We start from the raw sequence: 17,871 nt of genomic DNA, 5'->3' as shown, positions 1-17,871 counted from the left end.
GTTCTTATTCAATCCGACATAATAACACTATTATTCACATGGTGCAGCTGATTGGTTCCTTTTCCTATCAGCAGCCAATGAGTTTGCTGCTCAACATTTAAATATTGTATTTTCCTATAAGTCGCACTTTTTTTCATAGTTTGGTTGGTCCTGCAACTTATAGTCAGGTGCGACTTATTTATCAAAATTAACATTACCGTCTCCAGCCGCGAGAGGGCGCTAGTCTAGTGCGACTTATAGTACTTATAGTGCGACTAATATGGTACTCAGCTGGTACTTGCTTTTTCAGTTACAGCACACTTCAGAAACCCTCCACCTTCCCCAGCTCCACCTGTATTAGGGCTGCACGATTAATTAAAATTAAATCAAGATTGGCCAGAAGCTGCTATTGTCATGCGTATCTTTCAGTGAAGCACCGTTCTGTGATTAGCAGTAAATCTCCATCCGAAGGCCAGAGGGCGCTCTCGTGCTGAAACTCCAGATACACAAATCCTCGCAGAAGAAACCCAGGAAATCCCTATAGCGACAGCTGAATAAACCGAAGATTTAACTGCTTTCATTAATTCAGCGTGACTAATAAACACATGACTATGACAATATAGGGTTTATTTGATTTTGTCTTATTATAATTTTTATTATAATAAAATATATTTTAATGCAATGCTAATCATCATAGCCTTCATCACTACTTAGAATACTATGAAATATGTTTTGTGCCTTATTCTGTGCAAGAAGCCAATAATCTCACAGAAGGATTTATATCAAACACTCAACTGAAGTTATGAAGTGAGTTTGGAGTAGAAACAGGTTATTAAATCCGGTATTTTCACGTGCTTTCAGATGGAGCAGCATTTACTACCCAGCGGTAGCTCACTGACAAGCTACGTAAAGAGCTTTCATAATCGAACGATTAAATTGTTTGCAAATATGAACGCAATTTTGCATAGCTTGTCAGTGAACTACCGCTCTGTCCATCTGAAAGCACATGCTTAAGATTTACTACTAATCACAGAACCGATTTTACTGACAAGATCCGCATGATAAACCCATTCAATTAATGGTGCAGCCCTAACCTGTATAGATCTGCTACAGGTTAATTTCATGTATGTTATATATAGGGGATATTTCATACACGTTATATGTGCAGCAGCAGTATTTCTTACATGATTGCAGCAGCATGTCTGTGGATGTACTGGCAGTAGCAAATCACGGTACCTGCTCCGCTACAATGCAATGTAGCAGATCTAGAAGCCGTACACATCACGTCTTTTGCATGCTCGAGTTTATTTCAATTGTAGATGCACAACAAGCATGCTCATAATAGAAGTGGCGCAGTTGTGGAACTCAAGTGCTGCAATGTGCTCATTTTTCCAAGCTCGCCTACGGCGCAGCAAGATGAAAACTAACTTTTCAGAATCCCACCAAGTGCACCACAGGTCGACTGACAAGAACCAACCAATTAGCTTCACATTTTCCATGCTAAACTCTCATGACAGAAATAATATTAAGTCTTGAAGCTTTACTCTACTGCACTGGTATATCAAACTGTGTTCCAATAATTCATTTCAGTCTGTCAGCCATAAAAAGGTCTGCTCTTAATGATTTCTCAAACATATTACTGAAAACAAAACTCAACAAAAATTTACCTTAAAATGGTGCACTATATACTAAGAACGACACAAATATGCTTTGGAGTCGCTGCTTATTCATAAGATTGTGATATAGTGGCAAGGTACAATTAACTTCCTTTCATAATTATGTGCTAATATTCACCTAAACCCTATTTTTCATTAAATTATCCTGCTCTGTTCTCACCTCTTAGGTCCCTGTTGAAGTCGTGCATCCTGCGCACCTCCATCTCCAACTTATTTCTCATGGTCTTCTCGAGAGCTTCCCTCTTTGTGGATGATTTGGCTAGGTTCTCATAGGCTTCAGACACCATCTGGATTTCAGTCTCCAGCTGAAGAGATAAGAGAGAGCATTAATATTATAGAAAAAATATAATGTATATGTATTTGGAATTCAAAAGGATACAGTATGAAAAGTTGCCTTGCATGAAATAACAACAAATCTGCTACACTTAAATGGAGCTGGTTCTCATGCCCGAGCTTGTGCTGGGCCATCTGGGAGCCTATGATGGTATTTCCAGACCCTGTTCATGGAGGCATACCAATACTACACACTTTCTAACTCTTTCTAATTAAAGGGGTCAAGAACTGCATTTTTTATTATTATTTTATAATGTTATCGGAGGTTCACATATAATTTTAGTGAACTTTTGCATAAAATATAAAACAATTTAGAAGTAATGGGAGTAATAGTAATAGCAGAAGAAAGAAGTAATAGTAACTATTTTCTACACAGTTTTTGGCGGGATGCATTCAAGACTCACAAGAAAACACCCACTGTTATGATTGGCATTTACTTAAAAAAATAAAAAAATGATGCTGCTGTGGCATACTTTTGAAAACAACATAGGTCATTTGGGCTAAAAAAACATTTAAATACTCACTAAATATGAAACAGTCTGGAACAGACAATGCAATTGCGGTAAAAGCACATGTACTCACACTTATGTGTTGCTACATTACTGTTGGATCCACTGTCAGATTACTGTTGGATCCATTACTGTCTGATCCACTAGTCAGACTCCGTGCTGCATCATCGTTTACTTTCAGTCTCTCCGAAAAATCTCCATCATACTCTTTGTTTAAGAAGAATCCGGAGTAAAGCAAACAAACAAACGGTGTTGCAGTTACGCAATCTGGAGCTCTTTGCTAATTTTATTCTGTTTACACCGGACGCGAGCAGTGCAACCTAACTATAGACAACAGAACCCATTATAATCAGGATTCTGTCAAAAGATCAAGGGAAATTAGATTTCTTAGTTTAAGACCCCTTTAAAAACACTTGATTTAACTCATCAGCTCATTAGTAAAGACACCAAGCCCAGAAATAGATGGGTCAGATAAGAAAGACATTAAAAATGTGTACCTCCAGGAACAAGACTGGAAAACACTGGTCTATTGTAAACTGGCCCAGGTTTCCTCTAACTTTCAAACTAAAAAGATTACCTTTTGTAGTCTGGACACCTTCTCCCCACACACTTCCAGCTCTTGCTTAACCAATCGGTTTTCTTCGGACAGCATATCCACCATCTGCTGGGCACGGGCTAGCATGGCGTAAGGATCCCCCTGCATGGAGTGTGGATGTGGGTAGTGTTGTCCTGGACTCTGTTGCTGCTGTTGGGGGCCCTGTTGGTGGTACTGGTGCTGATGCATGTGGAGGCCCCTGGGAGCTGACCCATAATGATCATGAGGAAACACATGGCTCCGCTGATGGGGAGGGTGACCTGGGCCATATGGATCACCTTGGTGGGAACCAGGCCCCTGTGGGCTCCGAGCACCAGTGGGGAAGTGTAGCTCTCCCTGGTGACTCATAGGTGGAGGAGGGTGGCAAGAGGCCATGATGTTGCTAAGAGTGGAAGACTGAGCACGGGAGAGAGAGCCCCCTGATGTAACAGAAGATGAAGGGCTGTGGTGATGGACAGACCTTTGAGAGTGACTTGAACTCTCCTTATTTGACCTAATGAGAGCACAACAATAAATAATGTTCACATCTTGGTTGATAACAAAAGTCTAAACATATAAAAAAAAATTGTTGAGCTACAAATAAATTAGGCTGATTTACACTTGAATAACCAACGGCTTCTTGTGATTAAATCACGGTAAGAAAACAATGACTTATCCAAAATAGAAACTATGCAATGCATTCCAACCGTTCACAAAAATATTTTTCACAGGTCAACATTCCAGGTTCTCAGATACATAATGGAGAAACTGTCATGTTGTGACATGCTGTAGATGATTATTAGAATTTGACATGCATTCTTTTGATATATGCCACACACTGGCTCTGAGGTGAATGAATTTAGGGAAACAGGCAAAACTGGCTTTTCCCATAACTGGTTTCCTGACAACATGTCCCAGCATCTAAGGGAAGGGCTGTTTTTTTCTGTTTTGTTTTTTACTCATCACTGGAATTTTTTTAACTGAAGAGTCAAGTAATGTAATTTGTGTTTCAAGGTGCATCAATCTAGTTTCTACAAAAAATCCCAAACTTAGCCCACTCTGGAGCCTTTAATGTACACTCACCGGAAAGAGCCATATTCAGGTGGTGGCTGGTACCGGACATTAGGAATGTCAACCCTGGCTGGCTGGCTTGTGCCACGGTGGTCAGTGTAGAAATGTCCAGGCTCCTGGTACTGAGGCTGATGGTGCTGCTGCTGTTTGGGTGGAGAGGGCATTCCTTTAAAAGGATAGTCTGGTGGTGGGCCTCTGTGCGGGGGCCCAGTGGGTTTATAGTAGTCTCCAGGTGGAGGCAGCTGGGGGGAAAGTGGTGAACTGGTAACAGGTGCATGGGCCTTGACCCCACTGGTGGCCAAAGAGAGTTGCATTAGTCTTTCGCTGAGTGAGCGTACATGGCCTTGTTTAAGATCCTTGAGCCCATCGTCTTGGTGCACTTTGCTTCCGTTGACTCTTTGCACTGTGGGTCTGCCCTCTGGGGGTCTCACCTTAGGGTTGTTGACGCCAGTCACATAAAATGCAGCACCTACTGATGTTGGGGGTAGCTGTGGTTGAGTCTGTTGGGGCTGATGGCCACGGAAAAACTGCGACTGCACCTTGGCTTGGTCGTAGGTGGGCAGGTCTTCGAAATTCTGCCCTTGTCCACTCACGCAGCTTCCACCACCTGACCCTGTGCCTCCATTGCCACCTCCTCCTCCTGCAGTGCGTGTACTAAGCTTCTCCATGCCGCTGTCAGCCTGCAGCTCCTGGCCCTGAGGCTCCTGCCTCGCAATGTGAGGGACCATCGAGTGCTCGTCCCCTGGGCCGCCAGGGCCCGGGTATCCACTGATTGGACCTTGTTGCGGTTGTTGTTGTTGTTGCTGCTGCTGCTGTTGTTGTTGTTGCTGCTGTAGGGCAAGATAATTGCGGCCCTCGCCATAGCGCATTTGCTCCTGTAAGAGCCGTTGCAGAACTGTATGGCCACTACCACTACTGCTGCTAGCTGATGTGTCCTCAGAAACTGAGGCTGCCGCCCTCATTTCCAGCTTCTGTGACCTGCCTACCTCATGGAAGGAGGAGCTTCGGGCACGGTCAGCACTCCCTGCCCAAAATACCAATGTTAGATAAGTGATATGTTCAATGACTAACTTGTATCATAGGCTGAAAAATAAGTGTATCAAGCTGAAAAATGAATGAAAACAGACTTAAGGAGATTGACAAGTCTTCTGAATGTTTTTAAGGAAATGCTTGAAATCTCAAACCCCAACTGTCCCAAACTCTTTACACATTGACATCTGGGCACCACAGTCATGAAGGTTAGTAATTTATGACATCAGTTCCCACTTTAAATGGGACAAAGGTATAATTCTTGTGATCTTTAACCACTACTAATTATTAAATGTAAATCAGTGATTAAAGTTTATGCATTGTAAAGAACAGGAGCCCAATGTCAAGGTGTTGAAGTCCACCCATGATGCAAATCATGTTACAATACCATATATATATACACCACATCTCTGTACAACTGCTCCATATCTTTAACATGCATTGCAGTTGAGTCATCTGATTATCCAAAGCTTACATGTCTTAATTTAAAGCTTAAACCCCAATACCCCTACTATAGGCTTGAGCGGTAGACACTTAGCATTCACACAGAAGTATTCAAAAACAACAGTGAGCTGTTAAAGCATACAAAGCCATTAGGTGGAAACCATTCCATAACATTAGCACCAATGTGGGGTGTAATGTGTTGTACCTCTTTATCTCTACTGCAAAATTAAAGGTTACTGTCATATATATTCTGTTTCTCTAAATGGTGTTAATCTGGAATGGTTGACACTACTGGCCTTGAACAAAGTTTGTAGTTTAGTGGTTATTATACCATCTAAAAAGTAATGAAGGGGAACTTATTACGTCTATTGTTTTCTGATTTTCCTCGCATTCTCAAGGAGGATGAGGCTTTTTTCCGAAACATCTGTGGTGAATAAATAAATAAACGTAAAGTGAGTCAGAGACAGAGCCATCAGTGTACAACTGCTTTCCAACATGGAAGGCCAGAGAAAGTGGACATGGAGAGAGTGAAAGAAGAAAAGTACAGTTCATAGTGGCCCGTCCCCAACCCCCCATACTTTATCTTCCACTTCCTGTCATTCTCCGATCTTTTGCTCACTGAGACCTCCTCGGAGCCAATGACAGATATGGCCACAAACAAGAACAGGATAAGAATATATAATGCAAAGGTCACAAAAAAACAACAACTCATGGTTAAGACAAATTAAATGACAGACGATTTTACTGTAGATGGAGATGTGACATTTCATATAATGAAAAAAAAAAAAAAAAAACGGTCCCAAAACGATATTTGTCTGCAGCTTTATGTTATATGTTAACACATTTCAGATTTTACTGTGACATTCATCCAGTGTAATTAGAGAAAATTTGTCGGACAAAACTTAGGGTCTAGAAGTACTTCAAACACCTTTACTTGAAAAAATGTCTCTAGATTTTGGTAGCTGGAATCACAGGGTAGGACGAAACCGAGCTGAACTGAATTAACCTATAACTTCTAGTACTTCTTTCTTTCATTAGTCCCATTGATGTCCACCCGACCCATCTAGGCTCTGGTGTTCTCCAGACATGGTGTAATCTTTTGACTCCATTACTCCACTTCAAATATGATCAGGTCACCTACCTTTGTGGCTGCTGTAGATGCTGTCGTGTGTCACTACTGGCTGCTCATGGTCCTCACAATCGCTAGGGTCACTGGATTGAAGAAGCTCCTCAAGTTGCTCCAAAACACACAGCCGGTCTGTGAGGTCCCAAACACCAAGCCACTCTAGAACAGGAAGGCACTCTGGCGAGTTAGAACAATGGGGGTGGGGTCCAAAAACAACCAGTTGGGCTTATTTTGGATTGCATCATTTCATGTGAAAGATAAGAGGATGGGAGGTACATTTGTTTCCTGAACCAAAAAAGAAATGTCCTTGTTTGTTTTACTCCCATTTTCACAGTGTTCACAGTTTTCACGGTTCAATTCAAACTGTATGTAAGGATATGCATAGTTTTAAGGGACTGGCATAAGCTACATAATTCCAAGCAAACACAGTAACACAATGTAGTGTGTTGATGCTTTAGGGACTGACAAAAGTCTTTAAAAGTATTTACAATAATGGATATATTGAAAACATGTCAAGGACAGATTTCACCCTAAAAAAAATAAATATATATATATATATATATATATATATATATATATATATATATATATATATATATATATATATATATATATATATATTTATTTTGCACAAATCCAAAGCCTTTTTTAAGGCCATTAAGATTTATTTGATCGGAGAAATAATCATTTAAAATCAAGCACATTTCCTACTATTTTTTTGTTGCTCATTTTAGATTTTTTTATTTACTTGATTAAACTAAAAGTACTTCAACAGTTTGTTAATGTGTGTGTAATAAATGCATTGCTTTATTATTTAGTTACTTATCATTTAATTTTTTACATTTCCATTGTATTCTTCATGTAAAGAAAAATATTTATTTAAAACACATCCATGTCAGAGTGAAATACATCCAGGATATATTCTTGACAGGTTTTGTGTGTTTCACTTATATTTGTCTGTTGACAAAAACCTAGAAACATCCTCTACAGTCAACAATTTTAAAAAGAAAACTCACTACAAGAACTCCTGAATCACTTACATACAAAACTTTACACTGTTAGAAAACAGCCTGAATCATAAAAAAAAAAACAGACCCCCCTACCTCCGCAAAAACAGAAATAGACTACAGATGCCTCCTCCCTCACACCCCTGCTGACGCTTGAACCTCAAATTCAGATAAACAGTTAATTCCACAGCCAGAGTGCCCAAAAATGAATTTGGGGAATCTGACATGCCTAAAAGTCCACAGATAGGTCTCCTAATGAAAGATTCCAAAGTCTCTGACCTCAGAGTCTTGCCATGGATGTGTGGACAGTTTAAGTCCTGACCAAGGTATGAAGCATGCCAAGCATGATTCCCTGATCTACAAAACTGGGAGAATGTTTACCCTCTCAACTTCGTAAACAAAACACACTCCCTTCAAATTTACTGCCTACAATGTCCATAAACAGCACATGCATCTTTTGTCTAGACTGACGCTTTAATAAAGTTCCAACATTTTCATACTAGGCGAGTACAATCGTGATAAGAAACTTAATTTTAAGTTTTTAGAAAGCTGAAAAATTCATCCAACACAAAATTCAACTCACAGATTTCCACCTACTTTACACCAAAGATGTCCTGGATGAGAAAACTGAACTCTTCAACCCGTTGACCATTTGTCTTGAGCCGTACTCCTCGTTCACACGCTTAACGAAACTGCTGCAGTAAGCTCGTACAGTGAACTAACTAATGCATTCCATCAGGTGTGGCTGTAAGGATAGGTGAGCTGGATCACTGCCAGTTATCGACACACCTTCAAACCTGCCTGCTGCTGTTACCACTCCAACTTACACCAAAATGAGTAGAGCTTATTATTAGGGACTGGGTGTGCGATACATATCTGAAATCTTACTAATATAACAGCTGACACAAAAGTAATTGTGGTTTATACAAATTATTTCTCTGTGATGCGTTCCCAAAACCTCAAAAGAGTCCAACTTTATTTATCTAATCCAGATGATCTGGTTTGGGTTTTTGAGTTTACTGGAATGTTAAAATAGTTTCCTTGCGATTTCAAAATTTTCGCTTTCACTTTTTGATTTCGCTTGGTGTGCTAAGAATTTTTTTTACCTGTACTCTTCAATTTCTGTTTACTACAACAATCCAAATGTGTACCATTTGTTGAGATGACACCGCATTTAATTGAACACAAATGAAAACGAGATAAGAGACACTGTTGAAAAACTGCTGGAAAAAGTAGCATTATAACATCTACATGTCATAACATTTATGCATTTAACTTACATTTAAGTTTTACTATTAGCACACGCATTCCTTGGAAATCAAAACTGCCAAACTGAGCAAAGGATCCACCTGCTAAGAAAAGCTGAGTAATGTAGAAACAGGTGATAAGAAACTAAAACACCTGGCTTGCCCGAACACAGACAGCAGTTATTCTTTCCTCATGTTTCTAACCGCTGCTGCCCATGTCTCTTACAAAAGCAACTAATCAAAGCCAAGAGCAACACGGATACTGTCAAGCAATCTGAAAGAGTACAATTAATTAAAAAAAAGGCTTCATCCTCTTGAAATGTAAAAATAAATAAATGACCCTTGGCAGTTTTCAATACACACGTAAGCTGTTTAAAATGATCCCCATTGGTGTGCAATAACCTGCCGATGAAGTTGTGCAAACATTCTCATTTAATATAATCTCACTTCCTTGACAAAAAAAGTTATTTGGTTATATTCTGAGAAAAAAACGCAAGTTACCACATTAAAAAAACTAAATTAATATAAGCCATTTCAAAATGTCTGATTTTAAATTACAGTGGTAGTTAGTTGTACTGAGAAAGATCAGATCATTCAAGATAAATGTATTCCACTAACTGTAACCTGGTTTCTGATTCTGAATGGACGCTGACATTGTCTAAATATTTATGTTTCATGCACAAGGTTCCCAGGGCCCCCATGCAGACAGTGTTTACTTGGGTAATACATCAGGAATGTGGCCCAGGGTAGGTCAGAGCACGGGCTCGAAGCTGGCACTCTATCAAACAGCCTTTGGAAGTAGAGTCCAGTCCTGTCCTCATTATGAAGAGACACTCCAGGTTCTCAGTACAACGCTGACAGATGTTCAGGTTATTATCTGATCAAGGACTGACGTTAATGCTTAACTTTAAATGTTTTGGAACTAAGTGTCTACAAAAACGGTTTCTTAACCATCACTTTAGAACATGCTTGCTAAACTTCAAAACTATTTCCAAAAATACCGAGTAGTTTGGTATATAGGGTGACTAATATTATGACTTCTAGTCTTTCAGAACACATCTCCTTTTACACTAAGACTTTTGTCATATGACCAGAAGCTGACACAACAGAATTAATCACAAAACACATTTGATTTGAATGAATTTGAACATATAGAAGTCTAAAGAGAACAATATGTACCCAACAATAAACAGCTTTCAATGACAAACGTCATACAACATCAAATTGTGTGACCATCGAGCAAAAAGTAATAATATATCCTTCCCCCCTGAAAGCATGTCTGCCTGCACAGCTTGCTCATGTTTTTTTAGAATTCTAGTATTGCTTTTTTTAAGTTTTAAAACAAATTTCATGTATTAATAATTCATAAATATAATAAACTTTTTCTTGTCATAAATGTCAAATTATCTGATATCTTAAAAGATTTATTGACCTGGACGCACATCCATGAGGGTCTGCAGGGGTCCTCTTTATGACAGAATTTCCTGTTTTATGTTTTGTTTTAGTTTTTTACTTTGATTTGGCAGCGAAATGTTTATATTAATATTAGAACATTAAATTAAACTTGTTAAACTTTTCTTAAAAAAAAAAAAAGTTTTTTTTTAATGATAGATGTCGACACAAAATGATCACTGTCATTGAACCGTATATGCATGTTAACATAGACAAGAACTTTACCCTTTAGTAACACTTTCAGAGAACTGTGACAGAAGAAAGATAGAATTTCCATTGCATTTTCTTGTCTTACTTCCCGACTTCTGACGAATATTGCTGCTGGCAACAACGGTAAACTGTCTAATGCTGATGAGTGGTAGGGCAGCATTCCTCAAGGGATAGAGTTTCAACAGGACAACCTCCTGACATCAAAACTTAAAAGCGGGAAAGATCAGGAAGGTGACCTTAGAAAACCTCTTATGGCAGAGCGAGCAACACTCTGATAGCTTCAAAAAAACTGCCACCCCCAACATTCACAGGCACGGTTTACATAACAGGGGAGCATTAGTGAACGTTTCCAGGGGTTTAATGAACTCCAGAGAGCTTGTCCATGTTAAGGGTTCTATTATGCTTTATGCATGACGATTTGTTATGGATGAAGGAGGAGCTAATGTAGAATAAATTTTATACGTGTTTGAAAAGATACTGAAGAGAACACAAAGGCATAGATTAAAAGTTTATATGAGATCTTAGATGACACTGAAAGATCACTAAAAATCTAAGACTACTGAAATGTGTCTTTTGACAAACTAGGGCTGATAGCTGTTGGGCTGCCTGAACGAACAGTCAAATAATTGGCAATAAAGTATTAAACGTGCTTGAGGTTTCTTTCCATGGTTTTTTTCTTTTCTTTTTTTTTTCTAAAGCTATTTAAGCCACAGTTAGGACAGACAGCTACATGCTACTTGCAGGTGCTATTTAGGGGGAGGGACAATCTCATTCTAGAAATCTTTTTAATTGATGAAAAACCTGTGTAGTCATCAATAATTTTGGTTTGGTTACATGGAAAAGAAAACACAATTATCTGAAAAAGTAATTTTGTCAAAGTTTAGGATTCCACTAGCATACAGGTGCCTCAAAACTAAAAAACATGGACTAAAACCTTTCATTTTGATTTTATGGGGTTTTTGAAAGGAAAAACAAGGGACGCACCCCAAACCATAAACTATTCTCACACAAATTTGATTAGTCTTTCAGCATGCATCAAATGAGTGGATGAGGTTATGACAAAGGAACAGTCCGAGAACAAAGACACATGCAGACAGAGAGATTAAGGCAAAGGGGGGAATCGAGAAACACATGGCAGGAACAGAGCAGGAAATGCAACATTCCTTTCTGGAAAGGTCTGGGACTGCAACCGTGAAGAAAGCGTAATACTCAGCCTCCCCCTGTGTCCATCACTCCTAGAGCGGACGGATATTCACTCTGCAGGACTAAAAAAAGAAGTAGGCCAAGAAACTCTGACACATCTGCTGCTTCTCTCTACCTCTGTTTCCATGTTCGTCACAATATGTCTTTGCTGCATTAATTCACCTCCTCCCTCGAATATGCTTTTCTCTTGGAATTCAACGGTGATTCATTTCAAGGGATTATGTTCTTTTAAACATGTGAGGGCCCTGATGGGAAGTCAGTGCTGAGAGGACAGCACAGGGCTGCAACACTTCAGTGCACAGTGGATATTAGTACTCTATGAAGTACCATTGAATACCATATGAAACCATACATTTATGCAATACACTTCCATAGGTGAATCTGTGCATTTGACAAAAATCTCCAGTTAAAAAAAGCCAAGAAAACTAATTATTAAATTATTTTGCAGGAAGAAAATTAAGCCTATTTTAGGACCAGAATTGTACATATTTTTATTATCATAAAGCATATTTAATATTTTTAACATTATTTTATAATTTTATTTAGAAATATTGATGCATGAATGTGCATAACTGTCATGAAAATAAATAATGCCACAATGACATGATTTACATGAATTGCTGCCCAGTAATACTGCTGGCAAAGGTATATAATTTAACTTTCATTCATAATCAGAAATAAGTCTTTAATGACAACTGAGTTTTTAAAAGGGCTGAGGAAATACTGTTATCCTAAAGGTCACTTTTATTTTATCTTTAGCCAATAATAATAGACGCCCTGCAAACCTGTGCGCCAGTAAGGCAAAAAAAACTACATGAGTCACAGAATAACTCCCTCCATTTCATACTCCAACTGCAACAAGGTCCCTATAATGTGGTTCTCTTCCCCCCCACAAGTTCCTGATACAGGCCCAAGTATTTGGAAACACATCGCTGCTCCCCTTAACTCCAGCTAAACCCCCACCCACTCTTCCATCCAAAGCCTTAATGAAAAGCATGTGCTAGAGATGCTTCATCTTTGCCACTGAAGCTCTGCGCCAGTTTTGTTCCCTCTGTAGGGGAAAAAAAAGACAGTCAACCCCCCCACATAATCCCATTCCAATTTTGTCAGAGGAAAAAAAAATAATCTATAAAATCTGAAATTTATGACCAAAGCGACAATTAACCGAGTTTTCGGTCATGTGCGACAGATGTGGTGGATGCAAGCACAAGATCTCGGTCAAACATTTCCAGTGTCTATGCAATTCTAATATCTAATTCTAATAACTAGTGTCTTTGTTAATGAACATTAATTCATATGTATTTTAAGATAACAGCACGAACAAAGAGACACATTCAATTAGATTTTTATGTTTTAAATAGGTAAATCACACCTATTTTTTTTTTTATAAATATTTAAATGCAACACGGTAACTCACACTCACACTCGCACACACACACACACACACACACACACACAGTCATGGCCAAAAGTTGTTTTGCAAAGTTTGCTGCTTCAGTGTTTGTAGATTATTTATCCATGTTTCTATGGTATACTGAAAAACAATGACAAGAATATCGGAAGTTTTGAAAGCTTTTATTGGCAAAAAATATATAATGAATCAATATTTACAGTGTTGTCCCTTGTTCTACATAACCTCTGCAATTCGCTCTGGCCTGCTGGACATAAGCTTCTGGGCCAAACCCTGACTGATGGCGATCCATTCTTGCCTTATTACCGTAGTTCTCTGAGTTGATCACAATTTGTGGGCTTCTGCTTGTCCACTTTTAAGGACTGACCACAGGTTCTCTATGGGACTGAGATCCAGGGAGTTGCCTTTAATCCAAAATTTCAATGTAAAGATCTTCTAGCCACTTCTTTATCACTCTTGCTCTGTGACATGGTGCTCGATCATGCTGGAAAATACACCGATCATCACCAAACTTCTCATGGATCGTTGGAAGAAGCCGCTCTTGTAGGACATATGAATTATGAGAGAGCCCACTCCCTTGGTTGAACATTAACCCCACGTATAGATGGTCTCATGATGCTTCACTGTTGGCATAACACAGGACTCATGGTACCGTTCACATTTCCTTCTGCGAACAATCGATTTTTCCACATGTCCCAAACAGCTTCATCAGAAAATTTTAAATAACTTTGCACTAGTCTTCTGCTGTTCGATCCTTGTACTTCCTGTAGAATTTCATTCTGTCCTTGACATTTGGAGAGAAGTGGCTTCTTTGCTGGCCTTCTTGACACCAGGCCATTGTGCCAAAGTTTTCGCCTCACTGTGCGTGCAGATGCTCTCACATCAACCTGCTGTCAGTCCTCTCAAGCTCTGCACTGTTGGTGACACGATTCCGTAGTTGACTCCTCATGAGGAGACTGTCCTGGCGCACTGGGACATCCCGAAGACTTCTTCACCGCAGTCTAACCTCTCTCCTTGAAGTTCTTGGGGATCCGGTAAATGGTTCTTACAGGTGCAATGTTTTTTGTAGCAATTTCCAAGCATTACTTGGAAAGCACTTGGAAAGCAGCACTACTACGGTTATAGTTGAACACCGTCATTAGAACTCTATAACCGCCAAAACCGTGTCATTAAAATATTTTTTACAAACATTTTTTATCAAAAATTATTTTCATTTTTTAGATAGGATCATAAGATGCACAATATATCGGGAGACATGGTTTTTACCACTTAATGAAGTTTTGTAAATCGTCAGACATGATATTTACCACTTCATAAAATTTGGCTTTGTATAAAACCTTTCTTAAAAACGAATTTCGTTTTGTACAAATTTCATCTTAATTTTAATAAATAAAATGTATATCTTTGCTGTATCCTTTCTAGAACAGACAATGGCTTTTTTTTGCGGCTCGCATCAGCAAAGCATTGCATCGCCATAGACTGCAAAACAATCAGCGGATAGCGGGCGGGTGCGGCTTTGAAATTTGCTCAAAAAACGTTGGCGCGGATGATGAGTTTTGTGACAGATCTGCTTAATAAACGGAGGTCTAAAATCTCTGCCCCTATAATATATATATATATATATATATATATATATATATATATATATATGTAACACACACACACACACACACAACAAATATAATGTTTGTATCATTACAACAACATAACTGATGATACAGTTTTAGCAAAATGTCAGTCTTCAGTCAACCAGATGACAAAAACTTTCCATTTCGGCTTGACAAAGATCAAAACATTAAGCATATATACCTCATTTAACCATCTGGAGTCGAATCACTGTCTGGCTTGTGGTGGCTTCCACCTATTCCTGAAATTTTAAATGACACATCCAGCTTAAGCAATTCATGGCCCAGATATGAGTGAATGGCGAGACAATGTACCTCACCCATGTGTCTGAAAACTAGTGACACATTCCACCACAGAAGTGTCTGACTTCACTGCCTTGACGAAAGCAGGTATACATCATGCTGGGGCATTGGGTTACACAAGACACTGTCAATGGTAAAACTTTGTAAGTTAGCATTGGGGCGCAACTATTTTAATAATACATTAATTATTTCATTAGGCTTTTTCTTTGATTAATCCAAGGGCTGAGTTGAATTTGATTTCAGTTTATATGTTTCTTTCTTTCTTTCTTGTATTTTTATTTATTTATACATTTTTAGTTGAAAATGAGACCTGGACACGAATTTAAGAGCCCAATTAAAAATGAGAACATTCTTTACAAAAATACTTCAACCTGTCTTATTACCCTAGTGCTATTCATTTGAATCATTTTGAAACCTGAATGCTTTTAAATAAAAACACATTACAAAACATTACAATTATATCTGCCAGTTTTCAGTTCAGTCAGTTTGAAAAGAGTTGCTAATAATTATTAATTACATAATGTCCACCAACAGAGGACCTTAATCGTAGGATTACCATTTACCATTTTGCACTGCTGACAATACTGCATGGAAGAGAATTTTGTTAAGCCTTGTAATCACTGTTTTACACATTCAGTTAATTTGTTTTACTTTATTTTTGCAATGCAACCAAGCAAAATGTCTTTTCATGGGTGTTTTTGTGTTATATGGACATAGCAGATTTCATCGAGGGGGACAGGAGATGCGCTGTTCTCAGTTGGACACAACGGAATTGTACAAACTTAAGGACTGCAGGCTTTTTGAACTTCCAAAAAGCTCAGTGGAAGAGGCAATTGGGTGATTTGGAGCCTGAGTCAGCAAGCAGGACTTTGGCCTCACTGAAAAAAAACGAGAGAGGTAGGGGGCAAAGGAAGTGAGGGATGGAAAGAGATGGAGAGAGGAGGGAAAAGCGAAAGAGAGCTGACATTCCTGCACTGGGAGTCAATGCCGCTAGGCACTTTTCTGGCAATTGTTCACTACCTTTACATCAAAAATCAATGGCTTTCCATGGCTCTGTTCGGATAACAGGAAGAGAGAGGAGACCATCCGAATAATGAGCATCCAGCTTATAAAGCTGTGGGTTCATTCTGGAAGTGCGACGGACATTTCTTGGAATGTTGTCCAAGGCTACCCCAGTAACAGTTTTGGAAATCCGAGTAAACAAGACCTCCCTACATTCAGAGGGAGCACTTAAATGCAAAGCACTCAATGAAAGCATTATGAGACAGTGCCAGTACTCCTGCTAGCAATGGTTAATTAGTAAAGGGCAATTAGTTTCACCTAATAAAGCCTGAGTGTTCCTCATAACTTGGCCTCTTGCTTTGATTTCCAATAACACATGACTGCATTCCTGCCCTATGTAGTGTGCATATCTGTGTCCTGCTCCCCCTCAGCCCTGGACAGCATTCCTCAGAAGAGTGGGGTGACATCCATCAGCAGGGCCTCTAATGATCCCCATGAAGCCTAATTTATTAAGCTACTTAACATAAATTACAATTAAAAAGTAAATAGGTTTGACAGCTAAAATGACTGAATTTAAGTAAATATTTTCTTTTTCAACAATCAGTTAGCATATAGGCTACCCTAAATATTGCTCCAGCAGGACAAATATAGTTTTTAAAAGCTTATACTCATTAATACACGAAGCGTTCATGCATGTCTTCAGGCCCTATGGAGCAGGCTGACTTGTAGCAAACATGTCAGCACTGCGCATGTCATATCGTCCTATCTACAAAGTAACAGCTTTCTCATTCACAGCAGGAGGATGCAAACCATGCAAAGTCTGCATTTTCAACAACTAGCTAATGAAACGTCTTTAGGTTTTCAAAGCACGAAAACTTTAAGACTTTTAAACAAGAAAAAGCCTCATATTTAAAGTCGCTTAAATATGTTTTGGTGATTTTTTTTGCAGGCCTACTTCAAAAACAATCACTGTGATTCGATTTAAATAATAACTGTTTACATTAATAATCTGCAAAAGTTATTTACCTTTACTGTAAGTTTTCGCCAAGTCCCGCTTTATTTCGATCTGCCGCCGGTTTTGTGCGTCCTACGTTTTAAATCCGTTACAAGTTGTTGTGTTGAATCCAAAGCTTCGAACACGCTTCACAGATCTTTAAACTCGTCAATCCAAGGGGTTTTTCCGATAATGTTTAAACTTTTCTTCACATAAAACGCGTTCCCTCTTCTTTCCCGTGTCATTTTTTGAGCTGGTGAAATGTGTTTTCCACTAGAAGTGTGCTGTGAGGGGAAGGACTAGGACAGCCCTCCTCTTCAGGCGAACTGTGAACTGAAGTCGCCGCTATAGCGAAATTACTAACAAATTCAATAGTTGTGAAAAGAAAAAAAACTGTTCCCGTTTGCAGAGAACTATAGGGGAATCAAAGGGACTTTTTTCAAGTCCCTCCTTCGGAGAGTTTGTCGATTGTTCCTGTTCTTCTGTTGGCTTTAAGGAACGTCGCTCAAGCAAGAAAATGACAAAAAGCTTTTGTTTGTCTTTAAGATTAGGATCCTGTCAAAGCACAGCAATGACTTCACAGCAAAATGATTGAAGAGATTTAAAATTGTTTCTTTTTACCACATGAAATATTTGTCTATAATAAATCTCTTAAGCATTAATGTTAAAATAAATT

The 17,871-nt window shown here is 38.8% G+C and overlaps 1 protein-coding gene across 5 annotated transcripts in view; it reads right to left on the bottom strand.

Annotated features, from left to right (window-relative positions):
- The window catches only part of LOC113070090 (angiomotin-like), a 36,672-nt gene that overhangs the window by 15,253 nt on the left and 3,548 nt on the right, over window positions 1-17,871 (bottom strand). The window contains exons 1-7 of one of the 5 annotated variants that reach the window (XM_026243258.1): window positions 17,228-17,669; window positions 15,081-15,138; window positions 6,757-6,900; window positions 5,979-6,039; window positions 4,155-5,166; window positions 3,075-3,585; window positions 1,816-1,960 (exon numbers count right to left, since the gene is read on the bottom strand). In XM_026243258.1, the coding sequence (XP_026099043.1) occupies window positions 1,816-1,960; window positions 3,075-3,585; window positions 4,155-5,166; window positions 5,979-6,039 (1,729 nt within the window). In that variant the 5' untranslated portion in view covers window positions 6,757-6,900; window positions 15,081-15,138; window positions 17,228-17,669. Of the gene's footprint in view, window positions 1-1,815; window positions 1,961-3,074; window positions 3,586-4,154; window positions 5,167-5,978; window positions 6,040-6,756; window positions 6,901-8,331; window positions 10,190-15,080; window positions 15,139-17,227; window positions 17,670-17,871 lie in introns of those variants that run through there. The other 4 variants (XM_026243255.1, XM_026243257.1, XM_026243259.1 and 1 more) reach the window with 4 other exon arrangements.

This window comes from Carassius auratus, unplaced genomic scaffold (genome assembly GCF_003368295.1).
Source record: "Carassius auratus strain Wakin unplaced genomic scaffold, ASM336829v1 scaf_tig00002951, whole genome shotgun sequence".
Classification (NCBI taxonomy): domain Eukaryota; kingdom Metazoa; phylum Chordata; class Actinopteri; order Cypriniformes; family Cyprinidae; genus Carassius; species Carassius auratus.
Note: the sequence above shows the minus strand (reverse complement) of the source record. Positions and strands in the feature narration are given on the sequence as shown.